The sequence below is a fragment of the Muntiacus reevesi genome, chromosome 19, assembly GCF_963930625.1.
Source record: "Muntiacus reevesi chromosome 19, mMunRee1.1, whole genome shotgun sequence".
Lineage (NCBI taxonomy): Eukaryota > Metazoa > Chordata > Mammalia > Artiodactyla > Cervidae > Muntiacus > Muntiacus reevesi.
Window position 1 is genome coordinate 57,147,197 of NC_089267.1, and position 21,148 is coordinate 57,168,344.

At 37.2% G+C, this 21,148-nt stretch overlaps 1 protein-coding gene across 2 annotated transcripts in view; it reads left to right on the forward strand.

The window, feature by feature from the left end:
* The window catches only part of RNGTT (RNA guanylyltransferase and 5'-phosphatase), a 218,822-nt gene that overhangs the window by 24,454 nt on the left and 173,220 nt on the right, over positions 1 to 21,148 (forward strand). For both annotated transcript variants that reach the window (XM_065911584.1, XM_065911585.1), the window contains exons 5-8: positions 2,160 to 2,235; positions 3,548 to 3,788; positions 12,486 to 12,595; positions 13,755 to 13,856. In XM_065911584.1, coding sequence (XP_065767656.1) covers positions 2,160 to 2,235; positions 3,548 to 3,788; positions 12,486 to 12,595; positions 13,755 to 13,856 — 529 coding nt within the window. The remainder of the gene's footprint in view (positions 1 to 2,159; positions 2,236 to 3,547; positions 3,789 to 12,485; positions 12,596 to 13,754; positions 13,857 to 21,148) is intronic.

The following is a 21,148-nucleotide window of genomic DNA, read 5'->3' on the forward strand; positions in this document are numbered from 1 at the left end:
TGACTCTTTGAGATCCAATGAACTGTGTAGCCTGCCAGGCTCCTCTGTTGTTGGGTTTTCCCAGGTAAGAATACTGGAGTGAGTTGCTCTTTCCTCCTCCAAAAATTAGAGTATTTGTTGCTTAAATTGGTCTCAAATATAAAGTAGAAAGGAAGTTTACATGTTGTGTTGATACATGTTGAATAAAAAAGTCTGTTCATATAAACTGACATCTTTGCGTAATTTTTGAGGCACCTTTTCTTACAGAGCACTGGAGATGATGAATTTATAGAGTTTCATGATTATAGCCCCTTTATTTCTAAGGAGTGTCTCTTTTGTTCAAGGCTGATTTCTTTATTATTTTTTAAAATCTCTTAGGAAAGTTCATTTCAGTTATATCATTGTTCTCTATTACTTATTACTTTCAACCTCTGTGAATTAACCAGATCCTTCTCAGCCTATAAATGTATTTAAGCCTCTTATATTAAAATATTACTCTGCCCCCCCTCAAAAAAAAACCTTTTCTTGCTGTTTCATATGTCCCCTTCCCCTTCCCAGCACACTTTCCAAAAGATTGATACTCAAATCCATTTATTCCTATTCACCTCATTGCAATCTGGAGTCCTCCCCCTAAACAAACAGCGACTTTCAGTTCTAACCTTTATGTGACATTTAAACAGTTCTTGGAACTTCCTCTTTGCCTGGTAAACATGACCCTATGTTCATGTTCTTTTTATTTTCTTGACCCCATGAAAGCTCATTTTCAGTCTTTTTTTTATGCCTTCTCACCCCCTCAGCTTATTCTTGAAAGGTTAGTTTTCCTCAGATTCCATCTTTATGTTCTTTTGTTCTACCCTTTTTTAGTGATTTTATCCATGCCACAGACACCTTCTTTAGTTGACTATATGCTGATCATTTGAATCCACAACTCCAGTTGGACCTGTCTGTGAAGCTGTTTACCCTATTTCCAAATATTTTTGAGTCTCGTAAGAAAACACCCCCCCACCCCCTTTTTTCCCTGTATTTTGGCCACACCACTGGGCATAGGGATGGCTCCCTGACCAGGAATTGAAGCCTCTGCAGTGAAAGTGCTGAATCCTAACCGCTGGGTCACCAGGGGCCTTCCTGTTAAGAGCCTTAAAGTCTGCATGTCCAGGTGTGCTCACGGTGTTGACTCTGCACGTCCAGTTGTGCTCATCGTGTTGCCAAGTAGACTGATAGAAGCTCCTGTATTTCGTAACTTGGTGGGTGGTACCGCTGCCTAATTAGTCATCCAAGTCAGAACCGAAGACTCCTTCTACATCTTTTCTATCAGTGTTGACAGTAATTCATCCCTCAGATTGCAGATTCTGCCTTAAATGTTTCTTCCATCCGCCTCTCCGTGTTATTCCCATCACCAGGACCCTTGTCAGTCAAACCCTAATCTCACATAGAGATTAGTGGGATGATTTCCTTACTAGTTTTCTTGCTTCATTGATGCTGCTTCTCTATTTTATGTTGAACTGCCATTGAAGTGGATTTTCTAAAACGTGATGATTTCGTAGTGTACACCAAGTTGTTTTTATTACATTTTCAAAGTAGTTAAAATGATTTGAGAATGTAATCATTTTTGGAAGTTATGAAGCTTATTTGTAACTTTGCATATTATAAAGATAGGACCATACTTACCTGTAATATGTCTTGAAAATAAATTTTTCTCAGCAATTTTTCCTTTTGAAAGTCCATTTTGAAAGATGATAGGCTAATGTAAAGATACAGGCAGTTGGTTTCTAGAGAACTGTAAGGTAGTTTTGTTTTTACTGTACCGTATGTTCATCAGTTTCTGTATCCAGTCATGTCCTGTGTGGGTGTCTATGTGTGTCTTTTAGAGTTATGTCTTTGATGAAATCTCTCCTTATTTAAAATGCTTGGGCCTTTTAGTTTTGAAATAAAACTTCAGACCTTCGAAACAGTTGTAATTAATAGATCAATATGTTATATTTAAACTTTTAGCTAGTGCTGTAAGTTATATCCCAAGCAATTTAAGCTGACAGGTTTAATAGTTATGAGAGGGCTAAATTTTAAAAATGTGGTTATTTTATAAAATGATTGAAATGTTTTGTTTGCAGGTTGGAATTTTAAAGTGAAATGTGGCCTCCGAAGAGATTTGTAATTTTGATGAAAACTGCTTTTTTTCCTAGGTGTTCATTGTACCCATGGTTTCAATCGCACTGGTTTCCTCATATGTGCCTTCTTGGTGGAGAAAATGGATTGGAGGTATTTGTTTCTTGTTGTAGTGAAAGAAGACGTATTTAGTAATTGATAAAAATTTTATTGATTTTTTTTCAATTTTAGCATTTTATATTTCCAGGTCTTTTGGTGAAGTCATGATTAACATGATTTCAGTGGTTTTTATTTTAGATTTGGTTAATCTTTAGAATACCATTCATTACTGATGTTTTCTACAAAGGAGCACATTGAGTGCTTATGGATCCCAAATGCTATACATTTTCTTTCCTAGATTTTTTTTTCACATCTTACAGAATTGTCAGAGACAAGTTCTCCCAATATTTTGTGTATGTTTTCACCTTGGAGGTTACTACTGTTGTTTTTCTTTTCATTTTTAAGTACCTTTTAAAAAAATAGCTGCTGAGTTTTATTAGAAAAAGCTTAAATACCATAAATATCAAGTACCTTATGTTAAAACTGTTTCAGAATGGTTTGTCTCTTAGTAGATTGAATGCCTTGAGAGTAGGGACTATGGTGTGTCCATTTTATAAAACTTCTGTTATGCTTTGTATGATAGTCTTAAATATAAAGGTGTTTTTGGGGACTGAGTTACTCTGTTTAAGCCAATCATCAGGTCTTTATGAGCACCTGTTAACTTGTAAAGTGTCTTTTTAGATTCTGAGAGATTAGAGAATGAGATATTACTGAATTTCCTCATTTACTTTAAAGGTCTTTTGTTTACAAAGCCTTTCGTGCAGTAGGTCCTTCTCTGAATATAATCACCTGAAGTAGACATGTGATGATATGTTTCCCTGTTCACTCATCCTCTGTGGTTCTCTACTGCATGCATTCTGCCTCTGCCCTTCTGCCCTTTCAGATCTCTAAAAGGTAACTACACTGTGTCGACGGCCATGTCAGACTCAGCCTGTGCTTAGCCTCGCCGTGATGACCTATGCTCTTAACGCTTGGGTCTGTTGAAAGTTCCTGAAAAACCATCATGCTTTTACTTTATTTTCACGTTGCTTTTCCTTGACTGGTGTTTTCTGTAAACACCAGTTTCTGTTTAAACCTTTAAGGGTTTACTTTAATTCTTTACAGACTCCACCCAGGTCTCCTCATTACACTCACTGCAATTTACCTTTAGAGTTTAGGAAATACCATGTACTTTGTGTTAAAACTGTTTCAGAATGATTTGTCTCTTAGTAGATTGAATGCCTTGAGAGTAGGGATTGTGATGTATCCATTTTATGAAACCTCTGTTATACTTCATTATAATAGCTGTAAATATAATAAGAGAATTTTGATAAATCTTTATAAATGGAGAGTAGTGAGGAAATTGCATGGTGTTTATTTTCCGTAGTATTGAAGCAGCAGTTGCTACTTTTGCTCAAGCCAGACCACCAGGAATTTATAAGGGTGATTACTTGAAAGAACTTTTTCGTCGCTATGGTGATATAGAGGAAGCACCACCCCCACCTCTATTGCCAGATTGGTGTTTTGAGGATGATGAAGATGAAGATGAGGAGGAGGATGGAAAAAAGGAATCAGAACCTGGGTCAAGCGCCTCCTTTGGTAAAAGGAGAAAAGAACGCTTAAAATTGGTAATGTTTAAAGATATTATTATAGTCTTTACGTTTTTCCTCTACAGACTTATTGAGATTTATGCAAATAGAATGTTGACTATGTTTGTTTTGCTGGATTTGTAAGATTTCTTTATTCCTGTCATTCCCAAAGACTCTTTTTTGACTGCACCAGGTAGCTTGTGGGATCTTAGCTCCCCAACTGAGGATTGAACCTAAGCCCTTGGCAGTGAGAGTGTGGAGTCTTAACTACTGGACCACCAGGAAAGTCCCCCAAAGACTTTTTTTTAGTTGATTTTCATTGGAGCATAGTTGCTTCATAATGTTGTATTCGTTTCCTCTGTACAGCAAAGTGAATCAGTTATACATATACAGTTATCCCCCCTTTAGATTCCGTTCCCATCTAGGTCACCACAAAGCATTGAGGAGAGTTTCCTGTCCTCCCGAAGATTCTTGATAGCCATGAATCTTTGCCTTTTCTACAAAAAATTTTCAGTTATATAAATTTATCCTGTTTTTGTTTCTTAGGTAAACCAAAGAGCTGTTAGATGTTAGATTGAGAATTTATTGTTTCTTTGCAAAAGATTGTGAGATTCCAACTAAATATAAAGTGAATATTTTTACTAATGCTTTATAAACTTATTCCATAGTTACAGTAACTTGATACATAAATTCTCCTTTCCATTGGTGGCATTTTCATATTTTTCTGTAAAGTTGAATTCAGAAGACTCTTATTTCTTCCGTAAGAAATTCAGAAGACTCTTATTTCTTCAATAAGAATTTCAGAAGACTCTTATTTCTTCAATAAGAAATTCAGTAATTTCTTCAACTCCTGTTAATCTTTTAGAAGTACAAGACCTAACAAAAAACATTAGGGGGGATAGTAGATATGTTGAGAAGAAAAATGCTGGTTGTGACTGTACATACAGAAGTATATGTTGTAGGTCAGAGGGGAAAGTTAGGAAAAGTGTGGTGGTAATTAATTGTTAATAAAGTTCATTCAGGTATGTGGGATACCATGTTTGAGTAGTAAACAGTAAACCTCATAACTCATTTCTTAGTAGGTGTTGATTAACAGGCAGGGAAGAAAAATGCCTTAAATGTAAATCATAAAATATAATTATTTGGGACTTAAAGTTTCTTGTTTGGAAGACATTGTGTTAATATGTACACGTTTCAAACTTCAACATTCTACCACCACTAACAAGTATATAAATTGCTTTGAAACATGAAACTAATTTCAAAAATAACATTTTTTTTTAGTCTAACTTATTTTCTGGATTTAGATATCTGAAATTACTGAATCACAAACCTGGAAAAATAAGTATCATATTCTAAAGAAAGTCTACTAGCATAACACATAGATGATTACCCTGTTATATAATTTTTATGAGGGAATTCAACTGAATTTTTTGAGAATAACATTAATTAGAAGCATATGCTTAATGTGTTCTTGAATTATGATCTAGTATTTAAAAGTATAAAAGTTTAAACAGTTACTATTTTACAAAATGAGTTAAGTTTGCAGCATTTATTTTTCTTTGCCAGCAGAAAGTGTTTTAAAGTACCATTAAATCCTTTTTGTTGCAAAAGAGCTCCAGTGGCCTAAGAGGAAACTAGCAGAGAAGTGTGTGTTTCTTTAGGGGAAAAAATGACGTAAAATAAAAGCAAACCCAAACCTGGTTCCTCCTGTTTCGTTTCGTCAGTTACTAAGAGGAGTGTTTAAAAATTCCTCACGATGAATATGGATTTACCTACTTCTCCTCACAGTTCTGTTAGATTTGGCTTTATGTATTTTAAGGTGACACATTTCACATTTGTGTGAAAATGCCTTTATTTTCCCCATCTTTTTGAAGAACAGTTGTTTTTCGAAACCCAGATTCTTGACTTCTGTGTTGGCATGTTGAAGATGTTATTCTATAATTCATTTCTTTTGAGAAGTTGCTTTTTTGAAGGTAATTTCTTTTTGGTTTTGATTTTCAGCAGTTGTACTATGATGTTTCTACCTGTGGTTTTCTTTGCATTTTTCCAGCTTTCTACTTGCAGTGACTCTTGAGTCTATGGTTGGATTTTTCTTTTATCAGTTTTAGATATTCTTGACCATTATCTCTTCAAATATTATTTTAAATAATCTTTTTCATCTCTTTCCTTCTACTCAATAGACCTTTTATATTGTATTATTTCTTAAAATGTTGTCTATGTTCTTTTCAGTATTTTCTATCCTTTTGCTTCATTTTTTCAGTCTGGATATTTTTTTCTGACCAAGTGTTTTAATTCTCTGTTTTATCTTTGTGCTGCTGTTAAATTTATCCATTGAGTTCTTAATTTCCATTATTTTACTTTCACTTCTGGAATTTCAGCTTGAGTATTAAAGCAACTTTCAGTTCTCTACTGGGATTTTGCATCTTGTCATTTAGGTTTTTTAATTTATTAAGCCTATTTGAAAGCCCATGTGAGGTAACTAATTTGCAGCTATCCTCTGGGTCTTTTTTTTTTTTTCCTCCTTGTGTCCTTTTGATTTCTAGTCAATTGTAGTTTTTTTTTTTTTTTTTTTCTTCATACCTGGGTATTTCTGCTAGCGAGACATTATGTATGTAAAATTACGGAAATGATTTGAGGCTCTGTACCCTGGTAACTTCCTTCAGAGAAGATTTACTTTTGCTCCTACACAGGATAGGAGTAGAGAATCTTAACTTAGTCCAGAATTGAACTGTTAAAAACTGGGCTTTAGTTTGAGAGTCAGTCTGGTTTTGGGTCACCCCAATTCCTAGAGCTGGAAGAAGCACAAGCTGGAATCAGGATTGCCGGGAGAAATATCAATAACCTCAGATATACAGATGACACCACCCTTATGGCAGAAAGTGAAGAGGAACTAAAAAACCTCTTGATGAAAGTGAAAGAGGAGAGTGAAAAAGTTGGCTTAAAGCTTAACGTTCAGAAAACTAAAATCATGGCATCTGGTCCCATCACCTCATGGCAAATAGATGGGGAGACAGTGGAAACAGTGTCAGACTTTATTTTTTTGGGTTCCAAAATCACTGCAGATGGTGACTGCAGCCATGAAATTAAAAGACGCTTACTCCTTGAAAGGAAAGTTATGACCAACCTAGACAGGATATTAAAAAGCAAGAGACATTACTTTGCCAACAAAGGTCCGTCTGGTCAAGGCTGTGGTTTTTCTGGTGGTCATGTATGGATGTGAGAGTTGGACTGTGAAGAAAGCTGAGCACCAAAGAATTGATGCTTTGAACTGTGGTGTTGGAGGAGACTCTTGGACTTGTAAGTCTTGTCAAGTCCCTTGGACTGCAAGGAGATTCAACCAGTCCATCCTAAAGGAGATCAGTCCTGGGTGTTCACTGGAAGGACTAATGCTGAAGCTGAAACTCCAGCACTTTGGCCACCTGATGTGAAGAGTTGACTCATTGGAAAAGACCCTGATGCTGGGAGAGATTGGGGGCAGGAGGAGAAGGGGACGACAGAGGATGAGATGGCTGGATGGCATCACCGACTCGATGGGCATGAGTTTGAGTAAACTCTGGGAGTTGGTGATGGACAGGGAGGCCTAGCGTGCTGCAGTCCATGGGGTGGCAAAGAATCAGACACGACTGAGCGACTGAACTGAATTCCTAGATTGTGGCCCTCTGGGAATTCTAACTGAAAGCCTGGAAAATTAAGCAGGACCTCTCCTCCTTGATGGCCTGGTACTCTAGTTTTTGTTTTCCCATTCTTGTAAGAAATGCTGAAAGTTCTGTTCAGTTTCTTACCCTCTCAGCTACTATTTTTGAAACAGTGGCTATAGAGGAAAATCTTAGAGGAGAAAAATTATGCCAGCTGTCTAGCACATCTCTCTGGAATTCCATTCTTTCTGAGTTCTTGGCTTCAGGTCCTTACCACCTTTATAATTCTCTGATGTCTTAAAACAGGTGCTTTTAACTTGTTGTGTAGTGTTTTCTCATGGCTGCACAGTTGGTCTAAATAAGCTAGTCTGCCACTGCTGAAAGCAGCAAGCTTTCCGTCTCTGTTTTTGGAGGAGCTGTTAGGTTTCATTTCTGACTGACATTGAGGACATGGTGGTTTTCAAGAATATTTGTATTTATACATCCAAAGGTAGAGTCATGGAAAAAGAAAACTCTAAAGCCTTATGTACTTTAGTAGGTGTTTCTTCTTTTCAGATCATAATTAGTAAATACTAAAATTGTTAAATATTTTTTATTTATAAAAATAATATCTTACATTAAAGAAAGCTTGGAAACAAATAATCTTTCAGTTTTCACCCTACCACTAGCATTTTTATCTTCTTAAAAGAATTTCTTCCCTTTTACTTACCTGTCTAGTTACCTATCAGAGTGTCCACAAGTGACGTAAAGGTCAGTTCTCTGTAAAATAAAAATGTGAAGATTTGAAAGTGTATAGGGTTAAAGTTCTCTCTCTATTCCCACTTCCACTCTACTTTTTGATTATACTGCTAGATACTAACTTTTTTATGCATTTACATACATTTATTCAGTTTTGACCTGACTCCCCCATCCGTTGTTAACATAAATGTATTTAATGTTAACTTTTTTTTTTTCTCACTTGGATATCTTTTCTTAGTACATACAGAACTACCTCATTCCTTTTAGCTAGCACCAGAGGGAATAGTTTATAAGCAGCAAACAGAACATTTCTTTAGAAGACAGGACAGGGCATCAAGCCATAAAATAATGGCAGGCTATTATGAAGAAGAACCAGTTGGAGAACTTGGAAATGATAATAATAAAGAAAAAAGTCAGGAGGTGGGTTTGATAGCAGCCTGAAATTAGCAACCTGGAGGAGATTATCACACTGGAGGATCCAGCTGAGAAATTTTTTCTGGATGTTGCACAAAAGGACAAAGAAATATGAGGACTAGTTTAGACTTTTAGGTAGTGACCTGTGTGAATGATTTAACAGTATGAAAAGTCACAGAGGGAACAAATATAGTAAGGATAGGAAGTGTCTTTCTGAGGATTATTGTTTTGTGGTACAGCAGAGCCAGGTCAGACTAGTGATCTTAGGAAACTAATGGGAGGTGGGAAAAAGGAGACAGTTGTGTTCAGGGTCCACAGTACCGCCCCGCTTTTGAAAATGTGCTAGAACTCAGCATGTACTCAGCTGTTCTCAGAGCTAAGGTTTAGTGCGGCAATGTACTAAGAATATCCAGATCAAAAGGGAAAAAAGAGGAGTTTTGAGGCGTCCACGTGCAGGCCGCCTTATGCTCTCCTTCCCATGAGGGGTCGCGTAGAGCTCCCTGTTCCCGCAGCAGTGGAAATGCAGCCGCGTATGTGTGAGGTTGCTGTCTAGGGAAGCTTGTTAGGGTCTCAGCGCCTAAGGCTTTTATTTACGGTTGGTCATGCAGACTGCATGTACCGCGCATGGATCAGTTTTCCAGAATCCCAGAAGCAAAGCATTTGTTCAGCGTAAGTTTTATTGTCTGTTGAGGTAGTTTAGGCATGATGACCCAGCCTCATCAGTTGACAGAATGGTGAAAGTCGTTTCCCAGATGCCATCTAGAGGCCCGCCTGGCAGGCAGTCCTGTTGCGTTGACTCTTTTCTACACACTGGTGCACACTATTTGAGCAGTCTAATTGTGATCAAAAAGGGAGACTGAGGGTGATTGCTTGATGCAGACATATTCAGGAAAGGCTTTTTAGTATGGAATAAGCTCAAGCATAGTTATTACTTGCGGATAAGGAACTACTGGAATCAATGAAGTTGAAAATGCCTGAAATCATAGAGGAAGAAATGGTAGGGCAATTTCTGAGGCGACTGAAGGAAATGGAGTTCACGAACCTATAGAAATAGGTCTTTAACAGGAGCAGGGAGATCTCATCCTTCGCGCTGAGATTGTGATTTTTCCTCAGTAAATTTCAGCTGCCTATTTCCTTGTGGGTGGGGAAGGCCTCCCATCCAAAAAGAGAACTGTTATGCAGCAGCCACAGTGGATATCTCCCCTACCTGATGTCTGGTTGACTGCTAATGTCTGAATGAGTTGGCCTGAATGGAAGAGGAGCTTTAGAAAGAGGCCAGGAGAGCAGTGAGGATATAAGAGAATTGTTTACACTACCCCACGGGACTCGGGCAGTGCGAGAATGCGTGGTTCTCCCTAAAGAGAAAAGCGAGTGGTTTTCTTGGTAGAGAGTTAGATTCCAGTGAAGACAGGGTACAGGGTGTTGGTGGAAAAGGTTGAGTTTACAGGGAAGGTTACTTATGAGAAAGAGATTCCAGCGTTTACACTGGAAAGGTGATCAGTGATAAGATGGACCAAGAAGGGGCTTAGGAGCAGTGAGGACAAGACCATCAGAGAGGACAGGTGACTGGAGAGCGGAATTTTGGGTCATGTCAACAGTGTGGTTGACAGGCATGACACGTGTGGATGTAATTAATTGGCAAGCTCATGGTTAGAAAACTTTCATTTTGCTTTTATTTTAGTTGAGATTGAAGATAGTTAGCAGAGAGCCAAGAGTGATTAATTCTCTATATCTGTACTGAGGCTCAATATTTATTTATTCCATCCAATTAAAAAATTTAGCTTGTTCAAATGTAGTGTTTGTGTTTTTAGGATTAATTATGCTAATTTGACTTTTGCTTTTCAGAAATTATCATTGATTTTTTTGCCTTTGCTTAGGAAATACATGCTCATAAGTGAAGCTGAATACCTTCTTCATGTAAAACTTACAAAAGTTCTATGCTATTAGTACTTTCAGAGTAAAAATGCTTTCTTTTTTTAATTAATATATACAAGATATAATTTTATCAGGATATTGAAATTATTTGAGTATCTCAGTAACTAAATATGTTGAAAAAACAACCACCTGGTTAAGTTTTCCTTTGAAAATACTCTCTTTAGCTATTATATTTAATGGAGAAATGATTCCAAAACAGAAACTTCATTGACTGATAAAGAGAGGTTATGGTATAATAGGAGAGGAATGGTACTCTTTGATCCTTTGGCTCATGGAACCTCCCTTGAAGGAAAACGAAGTAGATGACATTTTAAATAACTGTAAAATATGATTCAGAACTAGGAGCAAAAAGTAGGATCAGTGTCTGCTGGATTGACCTAGGACTCTTCTAGATTTGACCTAGGACTCTGCTAGATGTATATGTACTAAACATTGTGTTCTTTTTTTCCCTTCCCAAATAGTTCAGGTTGCCAAGTCTTTGCCAGAAGGTTGGTCATTGCAGTTTGTAGACCATATTTTTTATTCCTTAATTACGTTAACAACTAGAGTTGTTTTATAGGGTTTTCTTGAGACTGATGCCAGCCCTCTTACGGGTTGCAAAGTAATTGTAACATAAATCTAGGCTATTTTTTTAGTGTCTAAAATTTCCAGGAGTGTTCTTTATTTATTTGATACATATATTCTCCATCTGCTTCACTTCTCTGTGATATTTTAAAAGTATATTTGCTATGAAATACAATAATACATTTTCTGTAGTTCTGAGTTAAAGGATTTAGATTAAAACTTCAGGGATGATGGAGAAGGAAATGGCAACCCAATCCAGTATTCTTGCCTGGGAAATCCCATGGACAGAGGAGCCTGGCGGGCTACAATTCATGGGGTTGCAGAAGAGTTGGACATGACTGAGCGACTAAGCAACAAAAAGTACGAAGTGTTCAATACTAACTAGTTAGCTGGAAATCATTTAGAAGTTGAGTGTGTCAAAGCAGTGGAGAATGTATGCATTAGATCTCATTCAGTTAGTAACCTTTACTGAATCCCGTGTATGTTTGTTAAACATAAACCAAAAGCTTTTGTATAAAAAAAATTCAGTGATGAGTAATATTTAGTTTTTATGTTGATACATCCAATGAGTATAGCTTAGCCATTTTGTCTACTGTTATAGTCTTATTCTAGTTTACAAAGATATATATTGTAGGTGTGTATCTCAAAATCCAAGCTCCATCAGTGACACAAATTCCCATCCTCTTCAGTGAGAATCATTGGTGAATGGTATAGTTTAGCTGCTGCTGCTGCTAAGTCACTTCGGTCGTGTCCGACTCTGTGCGACTCCATAGATGGCAGTCCACTAGGCTCCTCTGTCCCTGGGATTCTCCAGGCAAGAACACTGGAGTGGGTTGCCATTTCCTTCTCCAGTGTGTGAAAGTGAAAAGTGAAAGTGAGGTCACTCAGTCGTGCCTGACTCTCAGCCACCCCATGGACCGCAGCCCACCAGGCTCCTCCGTCCATGGGATTTTCCAGGCAAGAGTACTGCAGTGGGTTGCTACTGCCTTCTCTGGTACAGTTTAGACCTGGGTTCAAATTCTGTTTTTACCATTTGAGTAGATTGTATAAAATCTTTATGCCTCATTTGTTCATTTATGAAATAAATGTAATGCAGTCTGATTTTCAGAATTGTTATAAAGGTTAGAGAAACTGTAAAATGCCAGGTACTTTGCCTGACTTTCAGGAAATGATAGGTAAGTTATTATTGCTGTTATGATTGCTGAGTAGTGGCCATGGTTGCTTTGATAGCATGATATAGACACTGGGCTGTATATGTACATTGAAAATCATATGCTGGATTAAGGAAAACTAGTGTACAATCCCAGAGAAGTCTATAGAACCTCCTGTAGCTGACTGTTTGTTGCATATATTTACTCAGATTTCTGAAAATAAATGAATCTGTCATTCCATCTAGTCTTTGTAGATGGACTTGAACTCTAATGTATTTTTCTTTTCCTTTTATTTTCAGGGTGCTATTTTTTTGGAGGGTGTAACTGTTAAAGGTGTAACTCAAGTAACAACGCAACCCAAGTTAGGGGAAGTGCAGCAGAAGTGTCATCAGTTCTGTGGCTGGGAAGGGTAACAAGCGTTTTAACTTTTAATTACCGTTTTAAGTAAAATTTATTCTTACTCTGCAGTACTTAACATTAATGCAAACAGTGACATAGCTTCTTTGTTCCATGAAGTTTCTGTGTTTACTTAGAGTTCTTTGTCAAGCAAAAGTTTTATCAGATTTTTCTCAAGATAAACAGTGTAATAACTAGACTTTTGAGTCAAAATTAGGTGACTCACATGTCTTGTCTAGAGGAATAGAAAATTACTGTTGTTACTTTCTGGTATTTGGTTTGTGGGTTTGATTCTACTGTTGCTGATTAGCGTTTTGTTGCCATTATGATTTTATTAAGAAAGAAGAGGTGAAACTTGAATGAGCCTCACTTTCCAGTTTTTCTGTCACCAGAAATCTAGAAGAATCAGCTTTACATAGACTCTACCCCTTCCCATGACGTGAAGACACTCATAAGACGTTTCATGGCAGAGTGCTCAGGAGAGAGTTCCTGATGCTTACCTGTTGCCCTCAGGTCTTGGGCTTTGTCATCTGTGGCAGAAAACGATCATACAGTTAGAACATGATGAAATAGGGTTATTGTTAAAAATTCCTAGTACAAAGAACTTTTGAACTGGTACATACAGATCAATCAACTAGAAATAATTTTAACTGAAAGTTGCAAATGATGATGAAGTGATGTCAGTTTTAGTGTTCTGTTAGATCCTTGCCAGTGTACCTTAATCTCGACCTAAATTTCTCCTACTTTGTCACTTCTGGGCATCTTTTGAGCAGAAACTTGCCAACTCTGCAGAGTTATGCCAAATTGGCAGTGTCATGATGGAGAAGTATGTAAGATAATTAAGGCAAGACTTAACCTTCTTCCTGAAGTAAAAGGCTTGTAAAATATATGTGCTTTACTATTTAGATCATGTATGTTAATATTTAAAAATTAGCCCAGTAGTCATAATTCATAGTGGCATTTAGGATCTTGTTAACTCACATTTTAAAATGTCAAGAAAATAATAACGTTTTGTTAGCATTCTTGTGAAAGCTTGTATTACTCCAACTGATGTTAATTTCATGATTGGGAGACCATTGTGCTACATGTGTGACTCCTGTGAGATTGGTTTAAGACATGTATTGCTTTGTATGGATACCAAGCATAATAGTGATACAGTGATCTTCGTTAAGGTCTGGATTCCCTGGAGCACAGCCTGTTTCCATGGACAAGCAAAACATTAAACTTTTGGAACAGAAGCCATATAAAGTAAGCTGGAAAGCAGATGGTACTCGGTAAGTTAGACTTCTGAAAAAAAAGTTATACTAAATAACACGAATGCTTGAAGAATATTGCTTTGTTGTGAGAGAACGTTTGCACTTTGGGGAGTGACATGACCAGCAAAATAAGCCTGTTCCATGTATTGTATAGTTTTTGTTTTGTTAGTGTTCTTAGTTGTCTACTACAGTTATCTCTTTCATTTTCTAAATATTTGGTTTCAGTTTTATGTTAGTTTGACATGAATCTATACCAGATTTAAATCTGAAAGTACTTTTTCTTAATAATATTATACTTTTTGGCATGTCTGCTGCCCACCACCTTGTCTTTAATGGTTGTTGGGCACTTCTAAAATTAACAGATGTATTATAAGTTTATAATCTAAAAATTACCAACTCCCCTGATTCATTCTATATTTTATTCCTTCGATAGTTTTTCTTTTTCTGTTAATCCTTACTAATACTTTTTGTGATTTTATCCACTCTTAAGGTTCTGTTCTTAAAACAGAGCTTAGGTTCACGTTTCATATTCCTAAGATTAAAAATACTGATTAGTAAAAATTTTATGCTTCCTCAATACCATTTAACTTTTATATGGCTTTGCTATATATGTATTTATTCATTCAGCAAATTTTATACTAGTTGAAATAACTACTTTAACAAATATTAATATAGAAGTCATTAATTTTTTCATAATGAAGAAAATATTTTAGAATAATTAGAGTGTATGTAGTATGTGTATGGGCTTCCACGGTGGCTCAGCAGTTAAAGAATCCACCTGCAATGCAGGAGATGCAGGTTCGATTCCTGGGTCAGGAAGATCCCCTGAAGGAGGTCACGGCAGCCTTCCCCAGTGTTCTTGTCTGGAGAATTCCATGGACAGAGGAGATTGGCAGGCTACAGTCAATAGGGTCACAAAGAGTCAGACACAACTGAAGCAGCTTAGCATGAACACACATGTATGTGTGTGACATATACACACACATGTGGGGCTTCCTTCATGGCTCAGAAGGTAAAGAGTCTGCCTGCAATTAGGACACCCGGGTTTGAGCCCTGAGTCGGGAAAATCCCCTGGAGAAGGAAATGGCAGCCCACTCCAGTACTCTTGCCTGGAAAATCCCATGGACGGAGAAGCCTAGAAGGCTGCCGTCCATGGGGTCGCAGAGTTAGACGTGACTGCGTGACTTCACTTTCACTTTCCTATGTACATATATGTATATTTTAGTTTTTTTCCAAGTTTGTTGAGGTACAATTTGACATGGCATTATGCAGGTTTAAGGTGTTCAGATTGTTAATTTGATACACATATATTGCAAAATGGTTACTGCCATGGTGTTAACTAGCACTTCTATCACTTCCATAATAACCTTTTCTTTTTGGTGGTGAGAACATCTAAGATCTATCATCTTAGCAATTTTCAAGTATGTAAGTACAGTAGTAACTGTGATCAGCATATTGTGCATTAGACCCTCAGGACGTATTTGTCTTATCACTGGCAGCTTGTGTCCTTTGATCAGTGTCTCCTCATTTTCCCGTCCTCTCATCCCGTGGTAACTACCATTCCAGTTTCACTTTCTGTGAGTTTCGTTTTTTTAGATTCCATGTATAAGTGATACCATTTGTCTTTTTTTCCTTATTCTACTTAACTGATGTCCTCAAATTCCATGTTGTCCCGAGTGACAGGGTTTTCTTCTTTCTCATGGCTGAATAATATTCCTCTGTGTGTGTGTGTATAATATACATTTTATATGTATATACACTTACATATAGCATTTTTATTCATCTGTTGGTGGATAGGTTATTTTTATATCTCACCTATTATAAATAATGCTGCAGTAAAAATGGGAAAGAAAATAATCTCTTTACGATCCTGTTTGCATATTTTAGTTTTTAAAGATTATTTTGAAGATGATGTAAGTTGCATTTGATTTTTATGACAGTTTTTGAATGTCAAAGTGATAATTATATCTTTTTTTATCATGCTGTCTTCATCTACATTTAACTTTGTGGTGACCTTAAAAGATACCTATGGAGATATGGAGTGGGTACAACTTGATTTTACTGTTCATATTTTTATAACTGCTATTGTAATGCCAATAATGAAGTAAAAGAAAATAAAGTATATTTGCCATAAGAAGTATGTAATGCTATGGAGATAATTTGTAATAGACAAGCAAAAGTCTTTTAATGAATTGATAGCTGTAATGAAAGCAAATCTTATAACTGAGACTTTTGTTTTTTTAACCACTGTGTCCTCAGTGCCTGGAATAGTGCCTGGCATGTCCAGTTAAGTTCAGTCAGTTACAGTCGTGTATGACTCTTTGTGACCCCATGAACCACAGCACGCCAGACCTCCCTGTCCATCACCAACTCCCGGAGTCCACCCAAACCCATGTCCATTGAGTCGGAGATGCCATCCAGCCATCTCATCCTCTGTCGTCCCCTTCTCCTCCTGCCCTCAATCTTTCCCAGCATCAGGGTCTTTTCCAGTGAGTCAGCTCTTCGCATCGGCTGGCCAAAGTATTGGAGTTTCAGCTTCAGCATCAGTCCTTCCAATGAATATTTGCACATGAAGGGCACTCATTAAATGTTTATTGGATCAGTTAATCATTGAAAAGCTGCAAATGTCTTCGCATGAAAGTTATGGGAACACTTGAGATGGTTGTGAAATTTTTGAGATTTTAAATTTGACAACTCTCTGTCACATTAATTTTCAAACAAAAATGTAAACCATTTAACCAGCAGCAGCAGCAATATAGTTCAAAGAACATGACACATTGGGTAGGGTAAAGCTAGATGACCGTAAGAAAAATGTTTGGATTTATGTAAGATGATGGCAATCTTTTACCCAATAGATTTGCTGTAAAAGGATTAAATAAAGTAAATCCAAACAATTAAGCATACAGTGGACATTCAGTAAAAGATAGCTACTGATATTCTCACACATACTTCTTATGTATGTGTATTATATGTATGTGTATATATATATAATGTATGTATATGTAAGACACATATATATACAAGCATTCTTGCTTTAAGAAAAATTGAATACACAATTCATTGTAGTTATTGCTTAGCTCCTTGTTTTGAGTTTTTATATAAGCAATTCACTAAATATATACATTTGAAATGTAAATTGTATTTTTTTTCTCATAAAAGTGCCCTATGCCTTTGTTATAATTGAGTGCTGGACATGTGGTCATGCTGCACTTGTCCTGACAAATACTTGGTGACTCGTAGAAATAGCTGTTGTGTAGATAAGCTGTCTGTAATATGTTTGGGGAGCTTCTGCACATAGTTACTGCTCTAATGCGTTTTGTACACAACACTGTAATTACCCCAGGTAGTTAGTAACTTGCTTGGATCCTTTGATACGTATCTCGTTAATAATGTTTGTAGCAGATGTTTATTCCAGTGAGTGGAACTGAATGTTCAGACAGGAATAGTGTGGATGGGATAATGAGATGCTACACTAGAAAAGTTTTATATACTGGGAAGAATATTAAAGAGGTTTTAGATATCTCTGGAATAATTTTCAATGAACTGCAAACAGATGATGTTTTATGCTGTTTAGGAACAGAATAAGTAAGTCAAATTATTAACAATTCAGTGATGTTATATTGCTATAATTTAGATTTGTTCACTTAGCTGTTTTTTAGTTCCTCTTGAGGGAAGATATCAGAGCAGATATAAATTTCTGTTTAGCCCTAATTTTCTTTTGATCACAAAGTAAGTAGTTTCTTTTCTTTTATGATCTATAACAACTTTGACTGAATATTGTGTTTAATAATAATTTACATATGTCTTATTTCCTAGTAAGTATTCATTAGGGCCATAACATTGTATCTAATATTTAGAAACTCACCCTGTAAATAAAGCTATACCTGGAAAGGATTTTTAATTTGTGAACTCTTCTAGGGAGACTTAGTTTGTGGATATGTTTGAGGGAGGTGGAACCCAGAAAATAAAATATTTGCTTTAATCTTGTGACTAGATAGAGGCAAAATTGACAGTATGACTCTGGTCTTCTGTAGCTTTCTTTTTTTCCCCCTTCATTGTTCTGTGTTTTAGAGTTTGGGCTTCTAGGATATGATTTAACATTGTTTTTCTTCATTATATAGTTAGCTCATTTAGGAACTTAATGAAAACTTAGCACCATATTTCTGACGATAACCCCAAACCAGGTTCCATCATTTGAAGACTCCAGTCCTGTTTTTTACCAGTTTCATTAGCACTGTTAATACTGTGAGGATGCAAGGCCAGTTTTTATGCATCTGGGAGAAACACAAGAAAGCTGTACCTCCTGTGTTCCTTTCTTATGTTCCCTTCATGGAGAAGGGAGACAAACAAGGAGTGGTTAGAAGTTGATCAGAAACTCTGTTTATTGATCTAAACCTATAGTTGATGATATCTGGCAGTAAATTGGTTAAAAAAAGAAAGTAGTGGAACTCATTTTACTCTTACTCCTTCTGTAAGCTCAAATCTTGCTGTTGTTTGAAATAGACAAAAGTGGGGCTGCTTCGGTTGTTGAACATTTTGGAGCAGCATGCGGGATTGTATTCTGGATGGCCTCTTAAGGTCACCATGGAACTTTTTAGGATAGCCCGTCCCAAATGACGCTGGATGTTTGGGTTACATTGGTGGCTCAGACGGTAAAGAATCTGCCTGCAATGCAGGAGACTCCTGGGTTGGGAAGATCCCCTGGAGAAGGGAATGGCAACCCACTCCAGTACTTTTTCCTGGAGAATTCCATGGACCGAGGAGCCTGGTGGGCCACAGTCCGTGGGGGTCACAAAGAGTCAGACAAGACTGAACGGCTAACAGTTCCACCTCCACCACTGTGGCGGTGGCACCAGCATGTGTGCACGCGTGCTTGGCGGCTCACTCACGTCTCACTGTCTGTAGCCACATGCACTGTGGTCCCCCAGGCTCCTCTGTCCATGGAACTCTCCAGGCACAAAACTGGAGTGGATTGCCATACTCCCCTCCAGGGCATCTTCCCAACCCTGTGGCTCCCACGTTGGCAGACGAATTCTTTACCACTGAGTCACTTGGGAAGCCCCTATTACCATCATAGTAAGCTTTTATTTAAAAAAAAAATAAATCCAGACATCCAAATTCAGTAGGCTTTAGTTGGCTTTGAGAGTTTGGTTTTCAGAAGCACCCCAGCTACTTCTGATTTCTAACCAAGTCCAGGAACCACTGCCCTTAGTGCCCTGTTGAATGAACACGGTTTAAAAATCAGTGATCTAAACCAGAGCAGTGTTTCAAAGCCAAAAGTGTAGTTGCTCAGGCCTGTCCAACCCTTTGCGACCCTATAGACTGCAGCCCTCCAGGCTCCTCCGTCCTTGGGATTTTCCTGGCAAGAATGCTGGAGTGGGTTGCCATTTCCTTCGCCAAGAGCAATGTTTAGCCAGCCATTGAGTTAAAGATATAGATGAGGGTTTGTCCATTACTTGATTAAAGGAGATTCGTATAAAATGGTTGTTAGCATGATGTTCAATAAGTGTTATTGTTGCCACAGTGTAAGACTCCATGGGCAGTCGTTTTCACTTGGTAATCGTCGTTTAGTTTCCCAGAATCCATTCAAAATCCTCCTAGGTTGTGGGGTAGTTACTGTATAAAAATAAAAGTGGGCATAGGACAGAAGCAGTCTGATATTTTAAAGTCAAGCTTTTGAAATAGATGTCAGTTAGTCACATCTTTAGGATTTACCAAAGGATAAAAAGGACCTTTAAATATTAATTTCTTAAACTACTTATTAATATGAGAGTTACTACTTATTAACAAAGATACTATCTCTGAAATGCTACTTAAGAATAGAAAATCAACTGAATTCATTACCAAATTTGGCTCAAAAACTCTTAGAGCCAAACAGAACATACACAGGTAAAACCTGTGTTGCAAACATAAGCACAATCCCTGGTTAAAATTTGAGGTTGTCCATATTCTAGGGGTAGTGAGCATTTGAAACTTTGAAACATTAATAAAAATCCCTTTTGTTAATATTCCTAAATATATATGTATTTAAATAGAGCTATGCTATAGAAGTGAAATATATGAGAAAATATATATTAACAGTGATAAAATATATTTATATATAAAAATATATATTAAGTGATATATACTTATACATTTGGTTCAATCGCTCAGTTGTGTCCGACTCTTTGCGACCCCATGGATTGCAGCACGCCGGGCTTCCCTGTCCATCACCAGCTCCCACACTGACTGGAGTCCATCAAGTCCAGACTCATGTCCATCTAGTCATCCAGCTGATAGATGGTTATCCTAGTGATGCCATTCAACCATCTCATCTTCTGTCATCCCCTTCTCCTGCCTTCAATCTTTCTCAACATCAGGGTCTTTTCAAATGAGTCAGCTCTTCGCATCAGGTGGCCAAAGTATTGGAGTGTCAGCTTCAGCATCAGTCCTTCCAATGAATATTCAGGATTGATTTCCCTTAGGATTGACCTGTTTGATCTCCTTATAGTCCAAGGGACTCTCAAGAGTCTTCTCCAGCACCATAGTTCAAAAGCACCAATTCTTCGGTGATCAGCTTTTTTTTATAGTTCAACTCTCACATGCCTATATGACTACTGGAAAAATTATAGCTTTGACTAGATGGACCTTTGTTGGCAAAGTAGTGTCTCTTCTTTTTAATTTGCTGTCTAGGTTGGTCATAGCTTTTCTTCCAAGAAACAAGCGTCTTTTAATTTCCTGGCTGCAGTTACCATCTGCAGTGATTTTGGAGCCCCCAAAATAAAGTCTCTCACTGTTTCCATTGTTTCCTTATATATATTACATATATATATAGTAACAGTGATAAAAAACCACCTGATCCTCCATATAAATGGACATGATATATACTCTTCTGTTATAAACTATAGAAAACTATCAGGTTTCCCTCAAATCGCTTTGTGATGGTAATTGGAATTGCCTTGCCCCTTTGACTTAATGGGCTTTCCTCAGCTGGTAAAGAATCCACCTGCAGTGCAGGAGACCTGAATTTGATCCCTGGGTTGGGAAGATCCCCTGGAGCAGGGAAAGGCTACCCACTCCAATATTCTGGCCTGGAGAATTCCACGGACTGTATGGGGTCACAAAGAGTCAGACACGACTGAGCGACATTCACTTTCACTTAATGGCAAAATCTGTATCTTTGAATAAATAGTATTTATTGCTTTACTAAATAACTGTGAAGCTACTTTAGGAATTAGAGGATCTCAAAGACAATATAAGACACTGTAGGAAAGCAAAATACAATTCTTGACCTTGAAGCGGCTTTAAGATGTAGTAAGAGATGTAGTAAA